The sequence below is a fragment of the Homarus americanus genome, unplaced genomic scaffold (genome assembly GCF_018991925.1).
Source record: "Homarus americanus isolate GMGI-L3 unplaced genomic scaffold, GMGI_Hamer_2.0 scaffold56333, whole genome shotgun sequence".
NCBI classification, from domain to species: Eukaryota; Metazoa; Arthropoda; class Malacostraca; order Decapoda; family Nephropidae; genus Homarus; species Homarus americanus.
The window spans coordinates 7,756,459-7,775,281 of NW_024734940.1; the positions used below are offsets into that span (position 1 = coordinate 7,756,459).

At 39.0% G+C, this 18,823-nt stretch overlaps 1 protein-coding gene across 1 annotated transcript in view; it reads right to left on the bottom strand.

Moving 5' to 3' along the window:
• LOC121870601 overlaps positions 1 to 18,256 on the bottom strand; it is a 66,082-nt gene extending 47,826 nt beyond the window's left edge. The window contains exons 1-2 of the mRNA XM_042372433.1: positions 18,189 to 18,256; positions 17,983 to 18,074 (exon numbers count right to left, since the gene is read on the bottom strand). Of these exons, the coding sequence (XP_042228367.1) occupies positions 17,983 to 18,074; positions 18,189 to 18,243 (147 nt within the window). The 5' untranslated portion in view covers positions 18,244 to 18,256. The remainder of the gene's footprint in view (positions 1 to 17,982; positions 18,075 to 18,188) is intronic.
• Between the last annotated feature and the right edge of the window lie 567 nt (positions 18,257 to 18,823).

The window sequence follows — 18,823 nt, forward strand, 5'->3', positions numbered from 1 at the left end:
CTGACGGGTTACTTGGTCTACCAACTCTTCGAAAGAACATGATAGATGTTCATCCACGTAATAATAGTGTTACGTTTAAAGGTGTTTCCTACCCAGCAATGAGTCATTCTGAACCTATGCTCACTGCTAGGACGAAAGTGTTGTCTACCATTCCTATTAAGAGGAAGGCTGATCATGCGTCAGAGATACCTCTCGGCCTCAACCACACACCTTCCCAGCGTGATTACAGCAGCAAGAGTTGGACGATCGTACCAGCAGTGTTGAAGAGTACTCTCCATTACCAAAATGAGGAAATCACCAACGCAACTGTCGAACTACCCAACGTGTACACGGGCACAGATGTTGTGTGTTTCCCGGAAACATGCAAGGTAAAAGGGCTGTCATGTGAATCTACCCTGAGCACTATACGCCCTGGTGGTTTGACCGATGTACTGATTCTAAATCGAACAGGCGTTCAACGAATCTTAAAGAAATGATGTTATTTGTGTGATTTTCTAGTATATCACAACAATGTCGAAGTGCAACCAAATAAATTCCCAATTCGAGGTATTGTTGCGAATTGCCAACAGACTCGACTGGCCAGGATAGATCAAATAGCGCCACATGTTAAGGTGATCGATCGTCCTCAGGGCAAGACACGCCTGTTAGAGCTGCTTGCCGACTATAGACATATAGTAGCCTTGCCAGGGGAAACGCTAGGTCAGACAGATTTAACATCCCATCATATAGCGTAAAAGGAAGGAACCAACCCTATTTACGTACCAGCTTATAGACTACCTCATAGCCAGCGTGCTGTAGTGCAAGATAAGGTACAGGGTATGTTAGATGAGAATGTCATTAGACACTCAAAATCCCCCTTTAATAGCCCATTATTCCTCGTCCCGAAAAAGGATGGTGGATGGCGCCCTGTCATAGATTTCAGGCGCGTAAATGATCAAACAATCCCTGATAGGTACCCAATGCCTATCTTGAGTGACATATTGCAATCCTTAGGCAAGGATAATGTGGTATTTAGCAACTTAGATTTGCTTAGTGGGTATTGGCAAATACCACTCGATGAGAAATCACGAGAAATCACGGCATTTAGCACGCCTCTAGGCCACTTTGAGTTTCTACGAATGCCATTTGGTCTCAGAAATGCCCCACTAACATTTCAAAGAATGATCAACACCCTGTTTGCCGGACTAATTGGTAACACAGTCTGCGCTTATTTGGATGATCTAATAGTAGTCAGTAAGGACGTCGATTCCCATCTGATTAAACTGCGTGAAGTTTTGGCCAAACTTTCCACAGCAGGCCTCAAAATAAAACTCTCAAAGTGCGAGTTTTTAAAATCCAGAATCCATTTCCTTGGTCATGTAGTCGACAGTGAGGGCATACACACAGTTAATGATAAAGTAAAAGCTGTATCTCAGTTCCCGCGTCCTACCTCAAATGATCATGTGCGTAGCTTTCTCGGCTTATCTGGATATTATCGTTCCTTTATCAAGAACTATGCAACATTAGCATCGCCCCTAACGAGGTTGCTCAAAAAAGATGCAATGTTTTTATGGGACGCTGAACACGAAGATAGTTTTACGGCATTGAAGATAGCCCTTACCAATGCCCCGGTTCTAGCATTCCCAGACTACACTCAACCTTTCACTTTCTGTACTGACACTTCCGGAATTGGAATTGGAGTCGGAGCAGTGCTCATGCAAGAGGATACGCGTAGGAAGTTTAGAGTCGCAAGAGTTGCAAGTCGCAAACTAATTGATGCTGAAACACGTTATTCGGTGACGCATTTAGAAACGTTAGCCGTTGTGTGGGCACTTAAGAAGTTCAAAGACATTATCTTTGGCTACAAGATAACTGTTTTCACTGATCATGCGGCAGTCACCGAACTGTTCCATGGCAGAAACTTATCAGGAAGATTAGCACGCTGGTATCTGACAATTCAAGAGTTTGACCCCGAATTTAGGTATTTACCTGGGAGGGCGAATGTTGTCGCCGACGCTCTGTCAAGAAATATAGCACCAGTAATGCCTGTATCAGCATTCACTCTTTCGCAGCTGGAAGATGCGCAACGACGCGACCCATATTGGTCAGCTGTTATTTTTGCTCTCGAATCGGGCGAGGATGTTAAACTCCCCAAGTTATTTCTTCCCTTAAGTCAGTTTGAATTACGACATAACATACTCAATAGGACGAGAAAATCTCCTGAGGGTAATGTGTCTCAAATAGTCGTACCTGACACGTTGCGCAAAGCAGTAATGACATTGTTCCACGATGTCCCACAAGCAGGTCACCAAGGTCGTGATAAATGCTTAGCGGATTTACGAAAGAAGTATTTCTGGAACACTATGAAGAAAGACATAGAATTACACATAGCTAATTGTTTGGCATGTGCTCAACATAAAGGATCAACAGGATCACCTGCCCCGATTCTACAATATCCTACACCAGACCGTCCGTTTGACACAGTCGCTGTTGACTTGTTACAACTCCCAATGAGTCATCAGGGATCAGGATACGTCTTAGTGTGTGTGGATCATTTTTCCAGGTTCGTGGTCTTGGTCCCACTAAAAAGCAAAACGGCCGAAGCAGTAGCCTATGCATTAGTGATGAATCTCATATGTCCATATACTATGCCTAAAGTTCTACTCTCTGACAATGGAACAAAGTTCAAGAATGAACTAATAGAGCATATATGTGCACAATATGGAATTAAACAAACTTTTGTGACAGCTTATCATCCACAGGCTAATGGCCTTGTTGAAAGAACCAATCGTAAAATCCTAGAAATACTGCGTCCAATTGTTAAAGGTTTTCAATACGCATGGGAGGATTGGTTACCGCAGGTTGCAGCGTCTATTAATGGGTCAGTTAATAGCTCTACGGGCAAAACACCCTACTACATTGTCTATGGTACAGATAAACGTCTGCCTTACGACATCCTTACAGATGCGCCATACCCGGTATATAATACGGATGATTTTGCGGCAAAACAAATTCATGTCTTTACAGAAATTCATAACCAAGTACGATCACATCTAGCGGCGTCACGCGCCGAAATGATCATCAAACAACATAAACATGCTAAACCTATCGCACTGAACGTTGGGGACGCTGTTATGTTACAGGAACCTGAAAGGAACTCCAAACTTTCGGCGAAATTTTCTGGTCCATTCCGCATAATCTCAAAAGAAGCAGGCAACAAATTCAAAATATGGAAGCCTAATGCACAGATCGCAGATGTCGTGCACGCGGATCGTCTGAAGAAGACCCAGATAAATGTACCTCCAGTTGATGATGACGTGATTGATACATCCTTACAGACTGTTCAGAAGCAAAATGTCCCAAATGACTATTGTATGAAACTACGTTCTGCGAGTAGAAGTTAACTCGTACTTTCGCGTCAGATGGAAAACGTCGACGGCCAACTACAATCAGCATTGGACATTCTTCATGGTCTCAGCACAGCTTCGATGAATTCGACAATAGTTTCACGAACGCTGTCGTTCAGGCTGTATCTCAACAGAATCGTGCTATTTCTCAAACCTTTCACGCGATTACTGCTCTAGAATCAAAGGTTAATGCAATCATAATGGAGTCTAACCAAGTTTCGAGGATTGTTACTAGGTTACAGAAAGCAATCCCGACGTTAGAATGGTTCCTTTACTTCACAGAATATTTGCATGCTGCTGAAATTTCAGTTCATAAAATTGTAACCTCTAAAAATGAACTAATAGACAGCATTGTAGATGCCGGGATAGGACGTGTGGACGCGAAGCTTGTGCCTGTGCAGACGCTTCTTGAAGCTTTAAAAATAGCCAAGTTGCAGTATCATTTAACTCCGATTTTCAATGACAATGAGGTTCAATATTATTACCCACTGTTGGAGTCAACCCTCACACACAATGCAATTCTGATCCACATTCCTATGCGAGGGCAACATGGGTTTAATGCATGGCATTTAGAACCCTTCCCCTGGTTTGTGAACGACACACTGTATACCCTAGATAGGCCTAAAGAACTTTTCTTAGTAGATGAAGAATATTCGTTGCTATCAATAGAGGATTCTGAGGTACTGTCACGGTGTAAGTCGTCTTATCTACACCTACACGTATGTCCAGCCTACATGTTTGCATTTATTCCTGCTGCAGAGGGAATATGTGAATTGGCAGTCATACAACCAAATGTACGCACAGCGTTAGCGCAATGCAGTTATAGGCCAGTTAGTCTAAAGACTGTGTTCCACGCTCACCTTCACAATGAGCAGTATTTGTTCTTTCCAAATCTCACTACTGTAATTTTAAAATGCAAAAATGGTGTTAAGCAGCTAGTTGTGAAAGGGCATTACAAGGCTCCGGATTACTGTGAAATCACTTGTAGTACATTACGGACCTTGCCTACTCATCAGCATTTTGCGTTAAATCGAAAACTCAAGTCTGCTTTAATTCCACTTCCTATAATGAATTTCACTATCAAGGATATTCAAATAGTATCAGAGAAATTAAAAGTTTTAGCTTTCTTGAACGAGACACATTTTGCTGATTTGAATAATAACTTGCCATTTTACCTGTCACGGGAATTTGCACTACCAAGTCTTACGATTCCCTCTATTTTGTTAATACTGGCAATTATGTTCCTGTTCTGTTATTACCGGGCAGTATCATCCAAATTCAACATTGTTCATAACATACTAACCCGTACGACACTAAAGTCTAGGTCCCCTGTAGTAGAGAATACCCCTACAGTAATATCCCCAGCTTAGTGTCTACATATCTGTTTATAACATGGTTAGGGTTGTCTAGGATGTACTGTACTCTGTGAGTTATTTAGGCCTCACGGAGCTCGGCTGGTAGGTGACCGAGCAATGTAATAGGCCCCTGTCTCATCAACAGAACGTATTATATAAATGGGTCAATACATCTGATATTATATTCAGATTCACCACCCTGTAACTTTCCACTGTCTATGAGTAAGACATGATATGGACACATGAGCGGGCAACGCACCCAAGAGGGCGAGACCCATAGCTCAGCATTTCTGTAAGCACGCACTGCGATGCCCTTAAGCTTCAGTAGCTCACCTCAACTCATATCATAAGGACGTGACCTAACGTTTATTATACATAAACGCCGTCCCCTACTCATTCACTCCTAGACAGTGAGACTTACGGTTGATATACAGTGAGTTCTGCTATAACGCGTGTTTTGATAACGCGAATTTGCTCTAACACGATTTATGAATTAGGAACGATATTTGTATAACGCGAACGCTTGTTTGCTATAACACGATTTTTGCTTACTATTTCTCCAATTTTGTGGTATTAATTGTGAATATGGTAAAGAAGAATATCTCCAAGAAGCGTTCTGGTGATAGAATTCCCGGTGATGATCGTAAAAGAAAGGATATAACACTTGAAAAGAAGCTCGATGTTATCAACCTCAAAATCACCCTTCTCCCCCATCAAGTTACATTCATATTTTTTCAAGGTAAAGTGTTACATTTACTGTATGATTTCATTAATAGATATGAATGTAACCTTTATTTAGACTGTGCTATCCTTTGTGTTAGGCTAACTACTAAATTTTTTCGATTTCGAGTAATCTGCACCTAACCCTATTTTCTCCATAAGCCCTGTTATTTCTATTACGCGATTTTCTATAACACGATATTTTACAAGAACACAATTATCGCGTTATAGCAGAACTACCTGTACACTCAGGAATTATATATACAACCTTATATAATAAAACAAGGAACTACCGTTTGGGTTTCGTTACTTAAAACCCAAATATAAATATATGTGAACGGACTGGTTAATTGGACAAGCAGCCGATTCAACCTGAGACTTGTCACAATTTATGTGATGCCATGTGGCAGCATGGTCTACCATAGACAACACATTATGCTTCCAATATCTTCCCAGGCAGTAGTACCTCCCTGTTTGGTAGCTGCCTAATACCCACAACCTACCAATGGTATAGAATATAACTAAAGCAGGTTATAAATGAAAGTAAGGACATAAAATTCAGAAAATACAATAATATATATGACAGAAGGAGTAAAGTATAGAAAAGAATATTGACTTAGAAAATATAAGCAAAGAAATATAAGATACAGGTTAACAACCCTTTATCCGAAATTCCGAAAACCGAAAAGCTCTAAAAACCGAACGTTTTTTTGTGGGGCTTTTTTTTTTTTTTTAACAGGGATTATTATCCCACCCAGGCACAGATCACTGGCCCACATCGGGGCCTGGGGTCAAAAATAGTAATAGTAATAGTAATAGTAATAATAATAATTATAATAATAATAATTATTCATAGCAAATAAAATTTTTAATAAAAATACACCAAAATAAAATAATAATGATTACAATAACAATAATAATAATAAATAATAATAATAATAATAATAAAATATAATAATAAAATTAATAATAATAATAATAACAATAATACTGTAATAATAAAATAATAATACAGTAAAGAAATACAAGATTTAAAAAAAGATATGAAGTGAGAAACACAACCTAGACCTATGAATTATTATTATTATTATTATTATTTTTATTATATTTTCGACCCCCAGGCCCCAATGTGGATCAGTGATCTATGCCCGGGTGGGCTAATACACATAATAATAATAATAATAATAATAATAATAATAATAATAATAATAATAATAATAATAATAATAATAATAATAATAATAAAATAAAAAATAAATAAAAATTGAAAACCGAAAAATTCCGAAAACCGAAATGCCTCTGGCCCCAAGGATTTCGGATAAAGGATTGTCAACCTGTAGATACTTATAGAGAGAAAGACTTAGAATATAAAATTACAGCTGTATTAATATATATACAGTACACAAGAAATTGAAAATGCGAGTAGGAGTATCAGACCTGAGGCTGGTGGATGGTAGTTATGCAAATTCTGACCAGGATAAAGCTGAGGCATTGAACAGCTTCTTTTCCTCGGTGTTCACAAGAGAGGATGCAACTAGCCTTCCTGCGTTTAAGGACAGACGGTTCGACACAACACTGACCCACATTGTGTTCACAGAAGAGGGTATTAGAAATAAACTGTCCAGGCTAAATTTCCATAAGAGTCCTGGACCTGACATGGTGCATCCTAGAGTGCTGAGAGAGCTGTGCAACGAGCTTGCAGAGCCCCTGAAGATCCTGTTTTGTAAATGCCTGGATGAACAAATGGTCCCCAGTGAATGGAAAGTGACTTATGAGAGTCCTATCTTCAAGAAGGGCAATCGTCACTCCACGAACAACTATAGACCCGTGAGCCTGACCAGCATAATATGTAAAGTACTTGAGAGTATTATCAGAGATGCCGCAATGGAACATCTAATACGAAACAACCGTGTAAAAGATTGCCAACACGGTTTTATGCCGGGGCGCTCCTGCTTAACACAATTGCTCAAGGTATTGGATATTTGGACCCATATTCTGGAACGGGGTGGTAACATCGACAATATTTACCTAGATTTTGCCAAGGCTTTCGACAGTGTACCCCACGAAAGGCTGAAAATCAAACTGGAAGGGTACAGAATTCGGGGAAATGTCCTAGCGTGGATAGAAGACTTTCTACATGACCGCAAGCAGTGTGTGGTGATTAATGGCACGAAATCGTCATCTGTACCTGTCACAAGTGGGGTACCACAGGGCAGTGTATTGGGCCCGCTGTTGTTTGTTTGTTTCATAAATGACATGCCTAACGTTGTACACTCCTCCATACAAATGTTTGCCGATGACGCCAAGTTATTTCAGGAAATAAGAACCAAGCGGACTGTGAAGAGCTGCAAAAGGACCTCTGTGGGCTCCATGAATGGTCGAAGAAATGGCTGCCGAGATTCAATGTCACGAAGTATAAGAGGATGCACCTGGGGCGTACCAACGGTAAGGAGGCGTATCATATGTCCCAACAGGATGAAGAAACTGCACTAGTTAAGACTGTATGTGAGAAGGACCTAGGTGTGTATGTTGACAATGAGCTGAAGTTCTCGGGCCATTGCGAGAAGAAGGTAAATCAGGCAAATAAATTATTGGGTCTTATAAGAAGGTCGTTCAGATATCTAGACAGTCCGTCCCTCGTAACGATCTTCAGGAGTGAAGTGTTTCCCCATCTGGAGTACTGTCACCCCATCTGGTCCCCGAGATATGCTAGGGACTGTCAGTTGGTTAAAAATGTTCAAAGGAGGGCCACCAGACTGGTGCCTGCACTTCGGCACCTCAGCTACCCTGAGAGATTGGAGCGCCTGAACTTGCCTAGCTTATACTACAGACGGGCAAGGGGGGACCTAGTTGAGGTGTATAAGCATCTCAGAGGGCACTACTCAGTTGAGTGTCCTTACTTGGAGCTGGCGGACGCACACCCCACAAGGGGTCACAGCTCAAGATTGAAGAAGCCGCAAGTCCAGAAAACTGTGAGGGCAAACTTTTTCGGAATGAGGGTTGTAAACTCTTGGAACAATCTACCAGAGAGTGTTGTGACGGCACCGAGTGTGAGCTCTTTCAAGACAAGACTTGACCAACACTGGAGCGGGTTCAGGTACATTCAGGAGCTAGTGCATGCCCAGGATTTGCCAACAGTGCATGACAGAGACGTGACCAATCGCCCGGGCAGCTAGCGAGCCGATCTTTTGGTGAAGAAGATGAATGAAAAGGAAAAGTAATCAGAGACATGACCAAGTGGCTAACAAACCGATCAGTGGCAAAGAGGGTAAAAGTAAAAGATTAATCGAAAATATAGATATGAAGCAAGTATATAAGTAAGAAAGAATAAAGAGAATAAAAAAGAATAAATATGAAATGTGAAAAAAGAGCCCCTAACATAGTGAGGTAAGGAAAGGCCACAGGGTAGACATAAACAGGAATCAAATAAAAATAGATTCTGTTTATTTATGGAGATACAACCCACAACCACTTGCAATGATAATGGTTGCACAAAGTGAGCAGGGCTTTGAAGACTAGGGAAATTGTGAGGTAAAAACACATAAAAAGGCAATCAATCCTTTGAGAACTTGCCCTAACCTTTCCTAACTTAAATTTTGACTTAATTACCAAAAAACTTTCCTTATTTTACCAATGGAGGACCATTAAGTGATTCTCTTCTTGTTTTTGCGTGTTTATCTTGTAAAACCAGGCATTTTTATCTGCATGTTAATGCCATTCAATACCAACACTTTGGGAAGACAACAGAAAGTTATAAGGATACTGTACTTATTTCTAAAGGGTTTTTGGCATAAATATACTGTATAGCTTTGGAGGATGTTCAATTATAAATAATGGAAAAATCCCATGTAGCTTTGAAGGTTCTCCAAGGTATCCCCCTATTTATGATGGGGTTGCATTCTTGAAAACCCATCACAAGTCTAAATATCGTAAATTGGGATCATTATAACATGGAGTTCATTTGGATACATTCACAACCAATATTTATCACCAAAATTAAAATTCCTACAGTAATACTATACCTACAACACAATTAAATAACACTCACCACATCATTAAGAACAAGCTTGGTTATCAGTACATATCCCCTTCAAGGCTAAGGGGACTATTGAAGATGGAGTGATGTCACTCTGATTCCCACACAGCTTCACAATGTCAAGCTTCACTCGACAGTCACAAAAACAGAGCAGAAGAATGATAAAAGATTTTCAACAGACATTGCTCACATCGTCTTCACAACAACAGAAGCAAAGCAATTTAGTCATAAAAATCACTTAACAGTCACCAAAACAGAATACTATACAGTACTGTACCATGTGAATGTTAGTGATGTCCTCTCACAGCAAAGTTTAAAATAATATGATGGTAAGTAACAATACCGATACTGACCAATATAATTAATCGTTGAACTACACCATCGACCCTCGACCAGGTTGTAAGTTGAATTGGTCATAAGTCGAAAATGCGAAAACAATACATAGAAAATCTAAAATTGGTGTCTCTTTTTCTTCTCAGCACCACGAGAACTCTCACTTTTACGCTTGCCAGCCATTTTAAAGGAAATTACAAATGATAATTTTGTCAGTACACAGCGCGATCACTAACGTCAGGACTCGAAAATACGTAATTTGAAAAATATTTTATACGACTGCGGCGGTCGTATGTCCGGGTAGTCGTAAGTCGAGTAGGTCGTAAGTCGAGGAGTACTTGTATACTACTGTACTTCTGTATATGATATAGTCAGGATCAGATAACAAAAAATTGCAGAATTTAAGGTCACTGCAGCCACTTTTATGTATATTATTTTCAATTCTCAATCACATAACTTCACATAATCAGCATTGACCAATCAGGGGAAGGAGATCTGCACATCCCCCCAAGCAGAACAAACCACCAAAAAAAATTTTTGCATTACTTCTCTTTCTTTTTTCTTTTATCCTCTTCACCACTGATTGGTTCGTTAGCCGCTTGGGCGATCGGTCACGTCTCTGTTACGCACTGTTGGCAAGTACTGGGCATGCACTGGCTCATGAATGTACCTGAACCTGCTCCAGTGTTGGTCAAATCTGGTCTAGAAAGAGCTCACACTCGGTGATGTCACAAAACTTTCTGGTAGATTGTTCCAAGAGTTCACAACTCTCACTCCGAAAAAGTTTGCCCTCACAGTTTTCTGGACTTGCGGCTTCTTCAATCTTGAGCTGTGACCCCTTGTGGGGCGAGCGTCCGCCTGCTTCAAATAAGGACACTCTACTGAATAGTGCCCCTTGAGATGCTTATACACCTCAATTAGGTAGCCCTTTGCCCGTCTATAGTATAAGCAAGGCAGGTTCAGGCGCTCCAATCTCTCAGGGTAGCTGAGGTGCCGAAGTGCAGGCACCAGTCTGGTGGCCCTCCTTTGAACATTTTCAACCAACTGACAGTCCCTAGCATATCTCGGGGACCAGACAGGGTGACAGTACTCCAGATGGGGAAGCACTTCACTCTTGAAGATCGTTACGAGGCAGTACAAGCGGCTTCACTTTATCCTCCTACTTAAGTTAAATAAGGTATGCTATTGTAATTTAGGTCTTATTTTATGTTAGGAAAGGTTAAGTTAGGTTGCCAAAGGTTTGATTGGTGTTTTATTTGTTTTTACTCCACAATTTCCCTCATCTTCAAAGCCCCACCCACTTTCTGAATTCATTATTGTTGTTATTGGTAATGAGTCATATATCCATAAATATTCCAATATAGTAAAAACAATGCTCATATTCTTTTAAATCAACATCAAATACTGTACATAAGAAATAACTATAGTACTGTACTTACTTTAGTGTTTTTCATTTATGTTTTCTACTGAATCTTTACCCATACCCCTGCCCACTTTGTGCATTCATACCCATAGCCCTGCCCACTTTGTGCACTCATACCCATAGCCCTGCCCACTTTGTGCATTCAGTGTCATAGGTAGTGAGAGTGGGTCATATTTCCAAAAATATTAATTTTCGCCAGACATAAAGGTTATATTCTTTTAAATCACAAATCAATTACATAAGAACCTATTTTTGTTAGGGTAATGGTGGAGAAGATGGTTAGCAGCATAAATAACTTCAATACACTAATTGCACCAAAATTTCCGGAGATCTTATTTGTACGTATAGTACTAAGCGCGAAAATGGAAACGTTAATGTACAGAACCTAACATAACCTGACCTAACTAGCCAAACCTACCTACATAACCTTTTCAAAATTCCTAACCCCTTACTTAACTTTGATATCAGGTACCAGTAAAATAATTTTTCTTGAAGCAGCATAGCGTAATTTGGGCTAATATCAAGGACTTCACAGCCGACGCGTTATTTGTTTTGATGTTTGTATTCTTACTATATTTTCATCAGTGAGTTCTGATATAATACTCATTCTTATGTTAATTGCTTCGTTTGGTATATAATTCAACAAATATGTGAGCACTATTTTGTCAGGTGTACACTTTTTTTTCTCTCTTGGCGTGATGCAATGGTACACAGCCAATCATTAGTGCTACTACGGTATGTGGTCTACCGACCTGGAGTTGTGTCTACCGGGATATTTACACTGTAGCATCCATTAAATTAACCTTTAAGTTAGGTTAGATGAAGTTAGGTTAGGTTAAGATAGATTAAGTTAAGTTATGTTAAGATATATTAGATGAAGTTAGGTTAGGTTAATATACGCTACAGTGTTAATATCCCGGTAGGTTAGGTTAACATTGGTTAGGTTAAGTTAGATTAGGTTAATTTAAATTAGGTTAAGTTAGGTTAAAATATATTGGGTTAAGTTAGGATGGGTTAATAGACGCTATGTGTAAATATTCCGGTAGACCAACGCTAGCTTGGTAGACCGCATACTACAGTAGCACCCGCTTGGTGGACTGCATAATATAGTAGCACTGCATACTATAATAGCACTGTGTCCACTATAAAACACAGTGAAATTGCAGCATTTTAAAATTTGTTTTCTTTGAAATATCAGCGGCTGTGAAGTCCTAGATAATTTCCATAATTTCATGTCTTGTGCAGATGTAAGAAAATGAGCGTTGAAAAAAATGTCTTGTTCACTGTCAGTTCTCTGCCACACTTTGAACACTTGCACATCCTCCCAACTAGTCCATGATAACAGATGAACTCTTGCAGACAGTCTTGATGCTCCACAAGTCCAGATAACTTGTGATACGATACCAAATACGGCGCCATTTAAAAATAAGATGCTAGCTTCTCCTTGCCCTTGAGGAAGAAGTCAATGATTGAATCTCATCCTTTATACACAGAAGAAAATTAAAAACCATATGAGCAAAAAAAGGAGGGAAAAGGGATTTGCACAGGGCATAAAAAGAGAGGAAAGTGAAGCAGACATGACATTACTGCCATATAATCAGTTTTTACTGTGTGTTTTACTCTATAATTTCCCTTGGTAAATTTATAGAAAAGCACCGCTCTTTCTTTGGATATTAAAAACATGGTTTTGATGAGTTTCGAACGAATCTTATACAGTACAGTACTCCCTCTTTATCGACGGATTTTTTATCGACGGTTTCGATTATCGACGGATTATTTAGACGGATTTTTATTTTGGCTTTATTTGAACTCTGCGGGCCTTGTTTGTACTTTCGCCGCTAAGCGGCACTAGTGGCGTGACTAGCGTCTACCCGCGGCCCGCCTTCCCTGAACACAGACATCAGCCAAGCCGCGTGGGCAACAGTCTTTGATTTTCAACTTTTGCTGGTGGTTCATCACATCAACTTATATCACCATGCCTCCCAAACGACCTGCTGCTCCCTATGGATCTAAACCTAAGAGGGCAAGACGAGTGCTGACGCTGAATGAGAAGAATGAAGTGCTGAAACAACTCGACAGCGGTATGAGCTACGCAACAGGAGGCAGAAGCTGCCGACACCTCACAACAACAAGACGTAGAAGCTGCCGGCACCTCACAACAACAAGACGCAGTACCTGCCCACACCCCTCAAGAAGATGCAGACCTTGACTCATCATACTCATCTGACTGGTCAGGCTTTTAATAAGCCTCAATCATCACACTTGTATATACTGTACACTGTATTGTTTACTGTAAGGACCGATGTTCACTTCAATAAATGAAATCGTAAGTTTGCTAGTATTTTTGTCCACTTATTATATTATTATTTATACACTATTATTTAAGGTTATGTGTAAAGGAAACGCATTAATGCTTAAAGGTACATTTACATAAGAACATAAGAAAGTGGGATACTGCAGGAGGCCGACTGGCCCATACAGGGCAGATCCCTTTCACACCCATCCCAGCACTTCCATGTGCCTATCCAACTTCGTCTTGAAGCTCCCTAGCGTCCCCGATCCTACTATAGCACACGGTAGCCTATTCCACATATCCACAACTCTATTACCAAACCAGTGCTTGCCTATATCCTTTCTGAATCGGAATTTATCTAATTTAAAGCCATTTGTTCTAGTTATTTCGTTATTACTGAGCTTCAGGAACATCTTCCATTTTACCCTTGTTAATCCACTTACCCACTTGTACACCTTATCATATCTCCCTAACTCTACGCCTCTCTAATGAATGTAGCCTAAGCTTTTCAGTCTTTCTTCATATGGAAGGTTTCTAATATTATGGATCATTTTTGTCATTCTTCTTTGTACTCTCTCAAAGAATCTATGTCCATTCTATAATAAGGAACCAGAACTGAACCGCATAATCCATGTGTGGCCTCACTAATGCTAGGTAAAGTTTCAAGATAACGTCCAGCAGTTCTGTTACTCACAGACCTAGATATGAACCCAAGAATCCTGTTTGCCTTGTTGCGACGCTAATACATTGTTTTCTAGGTTTCAAGTCGTTGCTAACAAATACACCTAGATCTTTTTCACAAAACGAGTTTTCTATTTCCGTGTTACCTAGTTTATACTTGACGTTTGTATTCGTCTTCCCTATCTGTAGTACCTTGCATTTATCAGTATTAAAATTCATTTGCCAGTCTACTGACCACTCATGTAAGGTATCTAGATCTCTTTGAAGGTGTTCAAAGTCACTGTCTGAATTTATCACTCTCCCCATTTTGGTATCATCTGCAAATTTACTAATCCTACTAGTTATGCCTAAATCAAGATCGTTTATGAATATAACAAACAGCAGAGGGCCTAATACAGATCCCTGGGGAACTCCACTTTTGACCGCACCCCAGTCTGACTTTAATCCATTTATGCTGACTCTTTGTTTCCTACCAGTTAACCATGACCTAATCCATTTTAATAATGATCCACCTATTCCATGTGCTTCTACCTTCCTTATCAATCTCTCATGAGGGACTCTATCGAATGCTTTACTGAAATCTAAATAAATTATATCATATGACTTATCATTATCTACCGCTTCATATACTTCTGAGAAAAAGCTAAGCAAATTTGTGAGACAAGAACGTCCCTGGGTGAACCCGTACTGAGAAGAATGAATTAAGTTGAATGTTTCAAGGTGGCTTCTGATTTTTGTAGCAATAATTGATTTCTAGCAACTTGCCTATGATTGACGGTGGAGACTGTCGGTATGATTGACGTGAGTTAGAAAAATTACGTACCATCACGGGTATCGACGGTTTCTTTATCGGTCGTCAGTCTACAGAACGAACCCCGCCGATAAAGAGGAGTACTGTACATGTATTCATTTCGCCGAAATCGCTTATTTTTTTTTTTTTTTTTTTTATATATATACACCTACCGACCACCCAACAATCTTAGTGGAAAAAGTTTTTTTCTCAAGTAAATCACATACATAGTAAATCACATAAATAAATACCAACCAACCAACAAAACCAGACCTAAACTAACCTGACCTGACCTAACCTAACCTTTGTTCACTCCCCTACATCTTACTTTAATCTAAAGAAGAATCAGGTTGGACAAGTAACATTGTTCGGTAATACACTGTGTTTTCTAAAAAAAGAAATTTCCTCACTATTTTTGTGATGAAACTCGGCAATTGACGTAAAATAATCTTTACCACAATGTCAGCACAGCACTTCGCTCCTGAAGAAACCACACATTGTTCATTGGTCAAGACAAAAACTCTCGGCCAATAATAAGTCTCCTATTGCTATAGCCAATAAGAAACTCCCACCCCACTCCCAGCACATGCAATGTAGACTCTTATGAAGCAAAGACGGGGAAGAAGCACTGCATGATGGGGGGTCAGACCTTCTCTGCCAAAAGTAAACAAGACATGGCAACACTTGTGACTGACTAAATCAAATACTTGTAATATTGAAAAATTAAAATATCTTGGTTATCCTTAATTTCCAGCAGAAATATCATAGAAGAAAAATGGGTATTTTTATAGTAGTTCACATAACATTCCTACCCCAAATCTATTATCATATTCGAAAAAGACGTTTAATTCTAAGATAATTTTCTTTGATTACATTACCGTCGGTAACGTATAATAACAGAGATAGCAAGTGCCAAGTCTTTCTTTATTTAATTCCATTAATCTTCCTTTCATAAATAGCCATGCACGTACATTCCCGTATACGTCACGCACCCAATCAAAAGCCAATTAAAATTAATTGTAGTTTCTGCTTTTACAATTCACGGTTATTTTTTCCCAATCAGATTCACGTTGAGGGTCCACCTCCCAAGCCTACTCGAATTTGGGATTGTAGTTCGGAATAAGTTAAGAAATAACAGTGATTCCCTCATATGGTGAGAGTCTGATTACGTAAAAACACCGTGAGTTGAGTTAGGTTAGGTTAGGTTAGGTCAGGATAGGATAGGTCAGGTCATCCAAAAAATGGTTAGGTTTATTTGTTTTTCCAGTGCTTTTTGGTGTGTTTTGTATTCACTTGGCCATGATTTTTGTCGGAAAATGCTTGTTTCTCTCCCCCACAAAAAACTCTGCTCCCAACAGGATCCCCATTCTTATTGGGGTAGAAGTGGGGGGGCGGGGGGGGGGGACGATAACTAAAAAAAATCAGGCAATTTCCAACGGAAATCAAGATCGGAACCAATCAAAACACACAAAAGAACAGTAGAAAAACCGTTTTGACTTTCTAACAGTGTTGTGTGAACTACTATAAATTTACCGAAAAAATGTTTTAGAATTGTCAAAACATTACGAAATACACATTAATAACAACGAGAGAAAGACCGGTGCTTTACAATAAATTCACCTTTCCGTCCTCTTTCATGCCTGCCCACTACAGGTGATTTATGACTGAAGATAGAGAAGAATAATGTTAAGTAAAAAGTTAAGTAAAAAGTTGTTGTATCGTTTTTTAGGTATCATTGCGTTTACACACCGTTCATTCCTACCACTAATCTATTATCATATTCGAATAAGACGTCTAATTATAAGATAATTTTCATCTATTACATTACCGAGGGAAATGTATAATAACGGAGATAGCTTATCCAAAATTTTCTCTATTTTCTTCCATTAATCTTCCGCCATTATCGTCTGCCTCTCCTCCAACACTGCGTGTCTCCTGTGTCTCCTTCATAAATCATCACGCGCATGCGTTCCCGTACACGTCACGCGGCCAATCAAAAGCGTTTTTGTTTTTGAAACCATTTAAAATGATTTTTGGTTTTAATTCGCGGTATATTTGGCCCAATCAAATTCGAGTTTTATTTTGGGTCTCTCATATTTCGAAATTCAAGTTCAGTAACTTCAGTTCTGACCATGGCACTCTGCGAGTTTTGGGGAAAAAAACGAAGAAACTGTAGCATTTTTCGATTGCATGTTGTTCTTCCAACCTCAGTAAAGTGTACTGAGAGCAAGACTGAATGTAAATATCGCAAAGACCAACATATGTGGCGTTGTGTAAGAATCTCAGAATCCAACGACGAACAAGAACCAGGCCAATAAGGTAAGAAATAGGTGATTCCATCATATGGCGAGAGTCGGTTAGGTTAGGTTAGGTTTTTCTAGTGTTTCTTGGTGTATTTTGCCATGATTTTTTTTTTCAGAAAACGTCCAACGAAAAAAATTAAAAAACCCGGCTAATTTCCGCCAGAAATGAAGGTCATATTCGGTCTAAACACACAAATACACTAGAAAATAAATTTTTTACTTTCTAACAGAGAACGGTAGGATGCTTAAGGTTAAGTTGGTTAGGTCAAGTTCTAATATGTTCTGTGCATTCTCGCTTCCATTTATCTATTTAATAAATTGAAAATTATGTTTCCATAAAGTTTTGTACTATTCTATCAAATCCTTCTGGTGTTAGTCTAAAAAAACTACCTATCGTCCAAATAACACCTGTGGAAACTATGAAAGATATCCATGAGTAACTTCGGCTGTTAACCGTCTCCTGCACTAATACCTTTGTTAGTGATTACCGTGCATGTACTTTACTGAGTGTTCACCATTTTTCCTAAGATTGCTGGTTATCAGGTGTCAGTGTTCCAGAGTATTGCCATATTCAAATATTTGAATAAAAATAAAGGTACACTACAAATAAGCAAATAAGCATATAAAATTATAAGTACTGTAGTATATATAGGAATTGTTACCTTGGCTACAGTGTCAGCTGAGAGGCCAGGAGGAAGGTGAAGCTCAGGCAGTGTCAACTCGTTCTGGTTCTCATCCGCCATTAATCTCCTATCTGTAAATATTATTAAATATTTCACGTGCTCAAGAACTACAGGGTGTAAATTATTTTATGTGTGCCTGATATATAGGTATCAGAGGACAAATAATATAATGCAGACTTCCACACCTTTGTGCCACACCAAGATAATGACGGAAAATAAGAGGTATGGATTGTGCTTCATGGTTATATTACGGAGAAATTGTAACTATTTATCATTCAAAATTAACATAGTTACCTGATACTATTAATAGTAAGCTGTGGTATTATTGCAGTCTATTGTATATAAATTTTAAATGTACCCATAAGGAGATTATAAAGTCAATATACAATTTTTATAATATGGATATAATAACAGGTGTTGAATTTTTTTTCGCAGGAATGAAAAAAATATTCGAGTTTTATCATTAAGCTTTTAATAATAATGTACAAGAAGTAAATTGTGCGTACGTTTGTAAATATTGAAATAAAACTTAGGTATCTTTTTGTTAAATACTGTAGTTTTCTAAGGGCTATCTATTGGTTTCCCGTTGTTGATGACCATCTACAACAGCTACAGAGACTTAGGATAGGTGAAGTTTTGTACAGTATTCAAATTGCGAATGGCTTCCACTTGACTATACTGTACACTGTACATATATACGAATCAAAATATTTCACTACACAATGGATATAGAATCCCTAGAAAGAATTCAGAGGAGAAAGACAAGTCTAATCCCGGGCATTAAGAACCTTGAGTACAGAGACAGGCTTAATTTGCACGG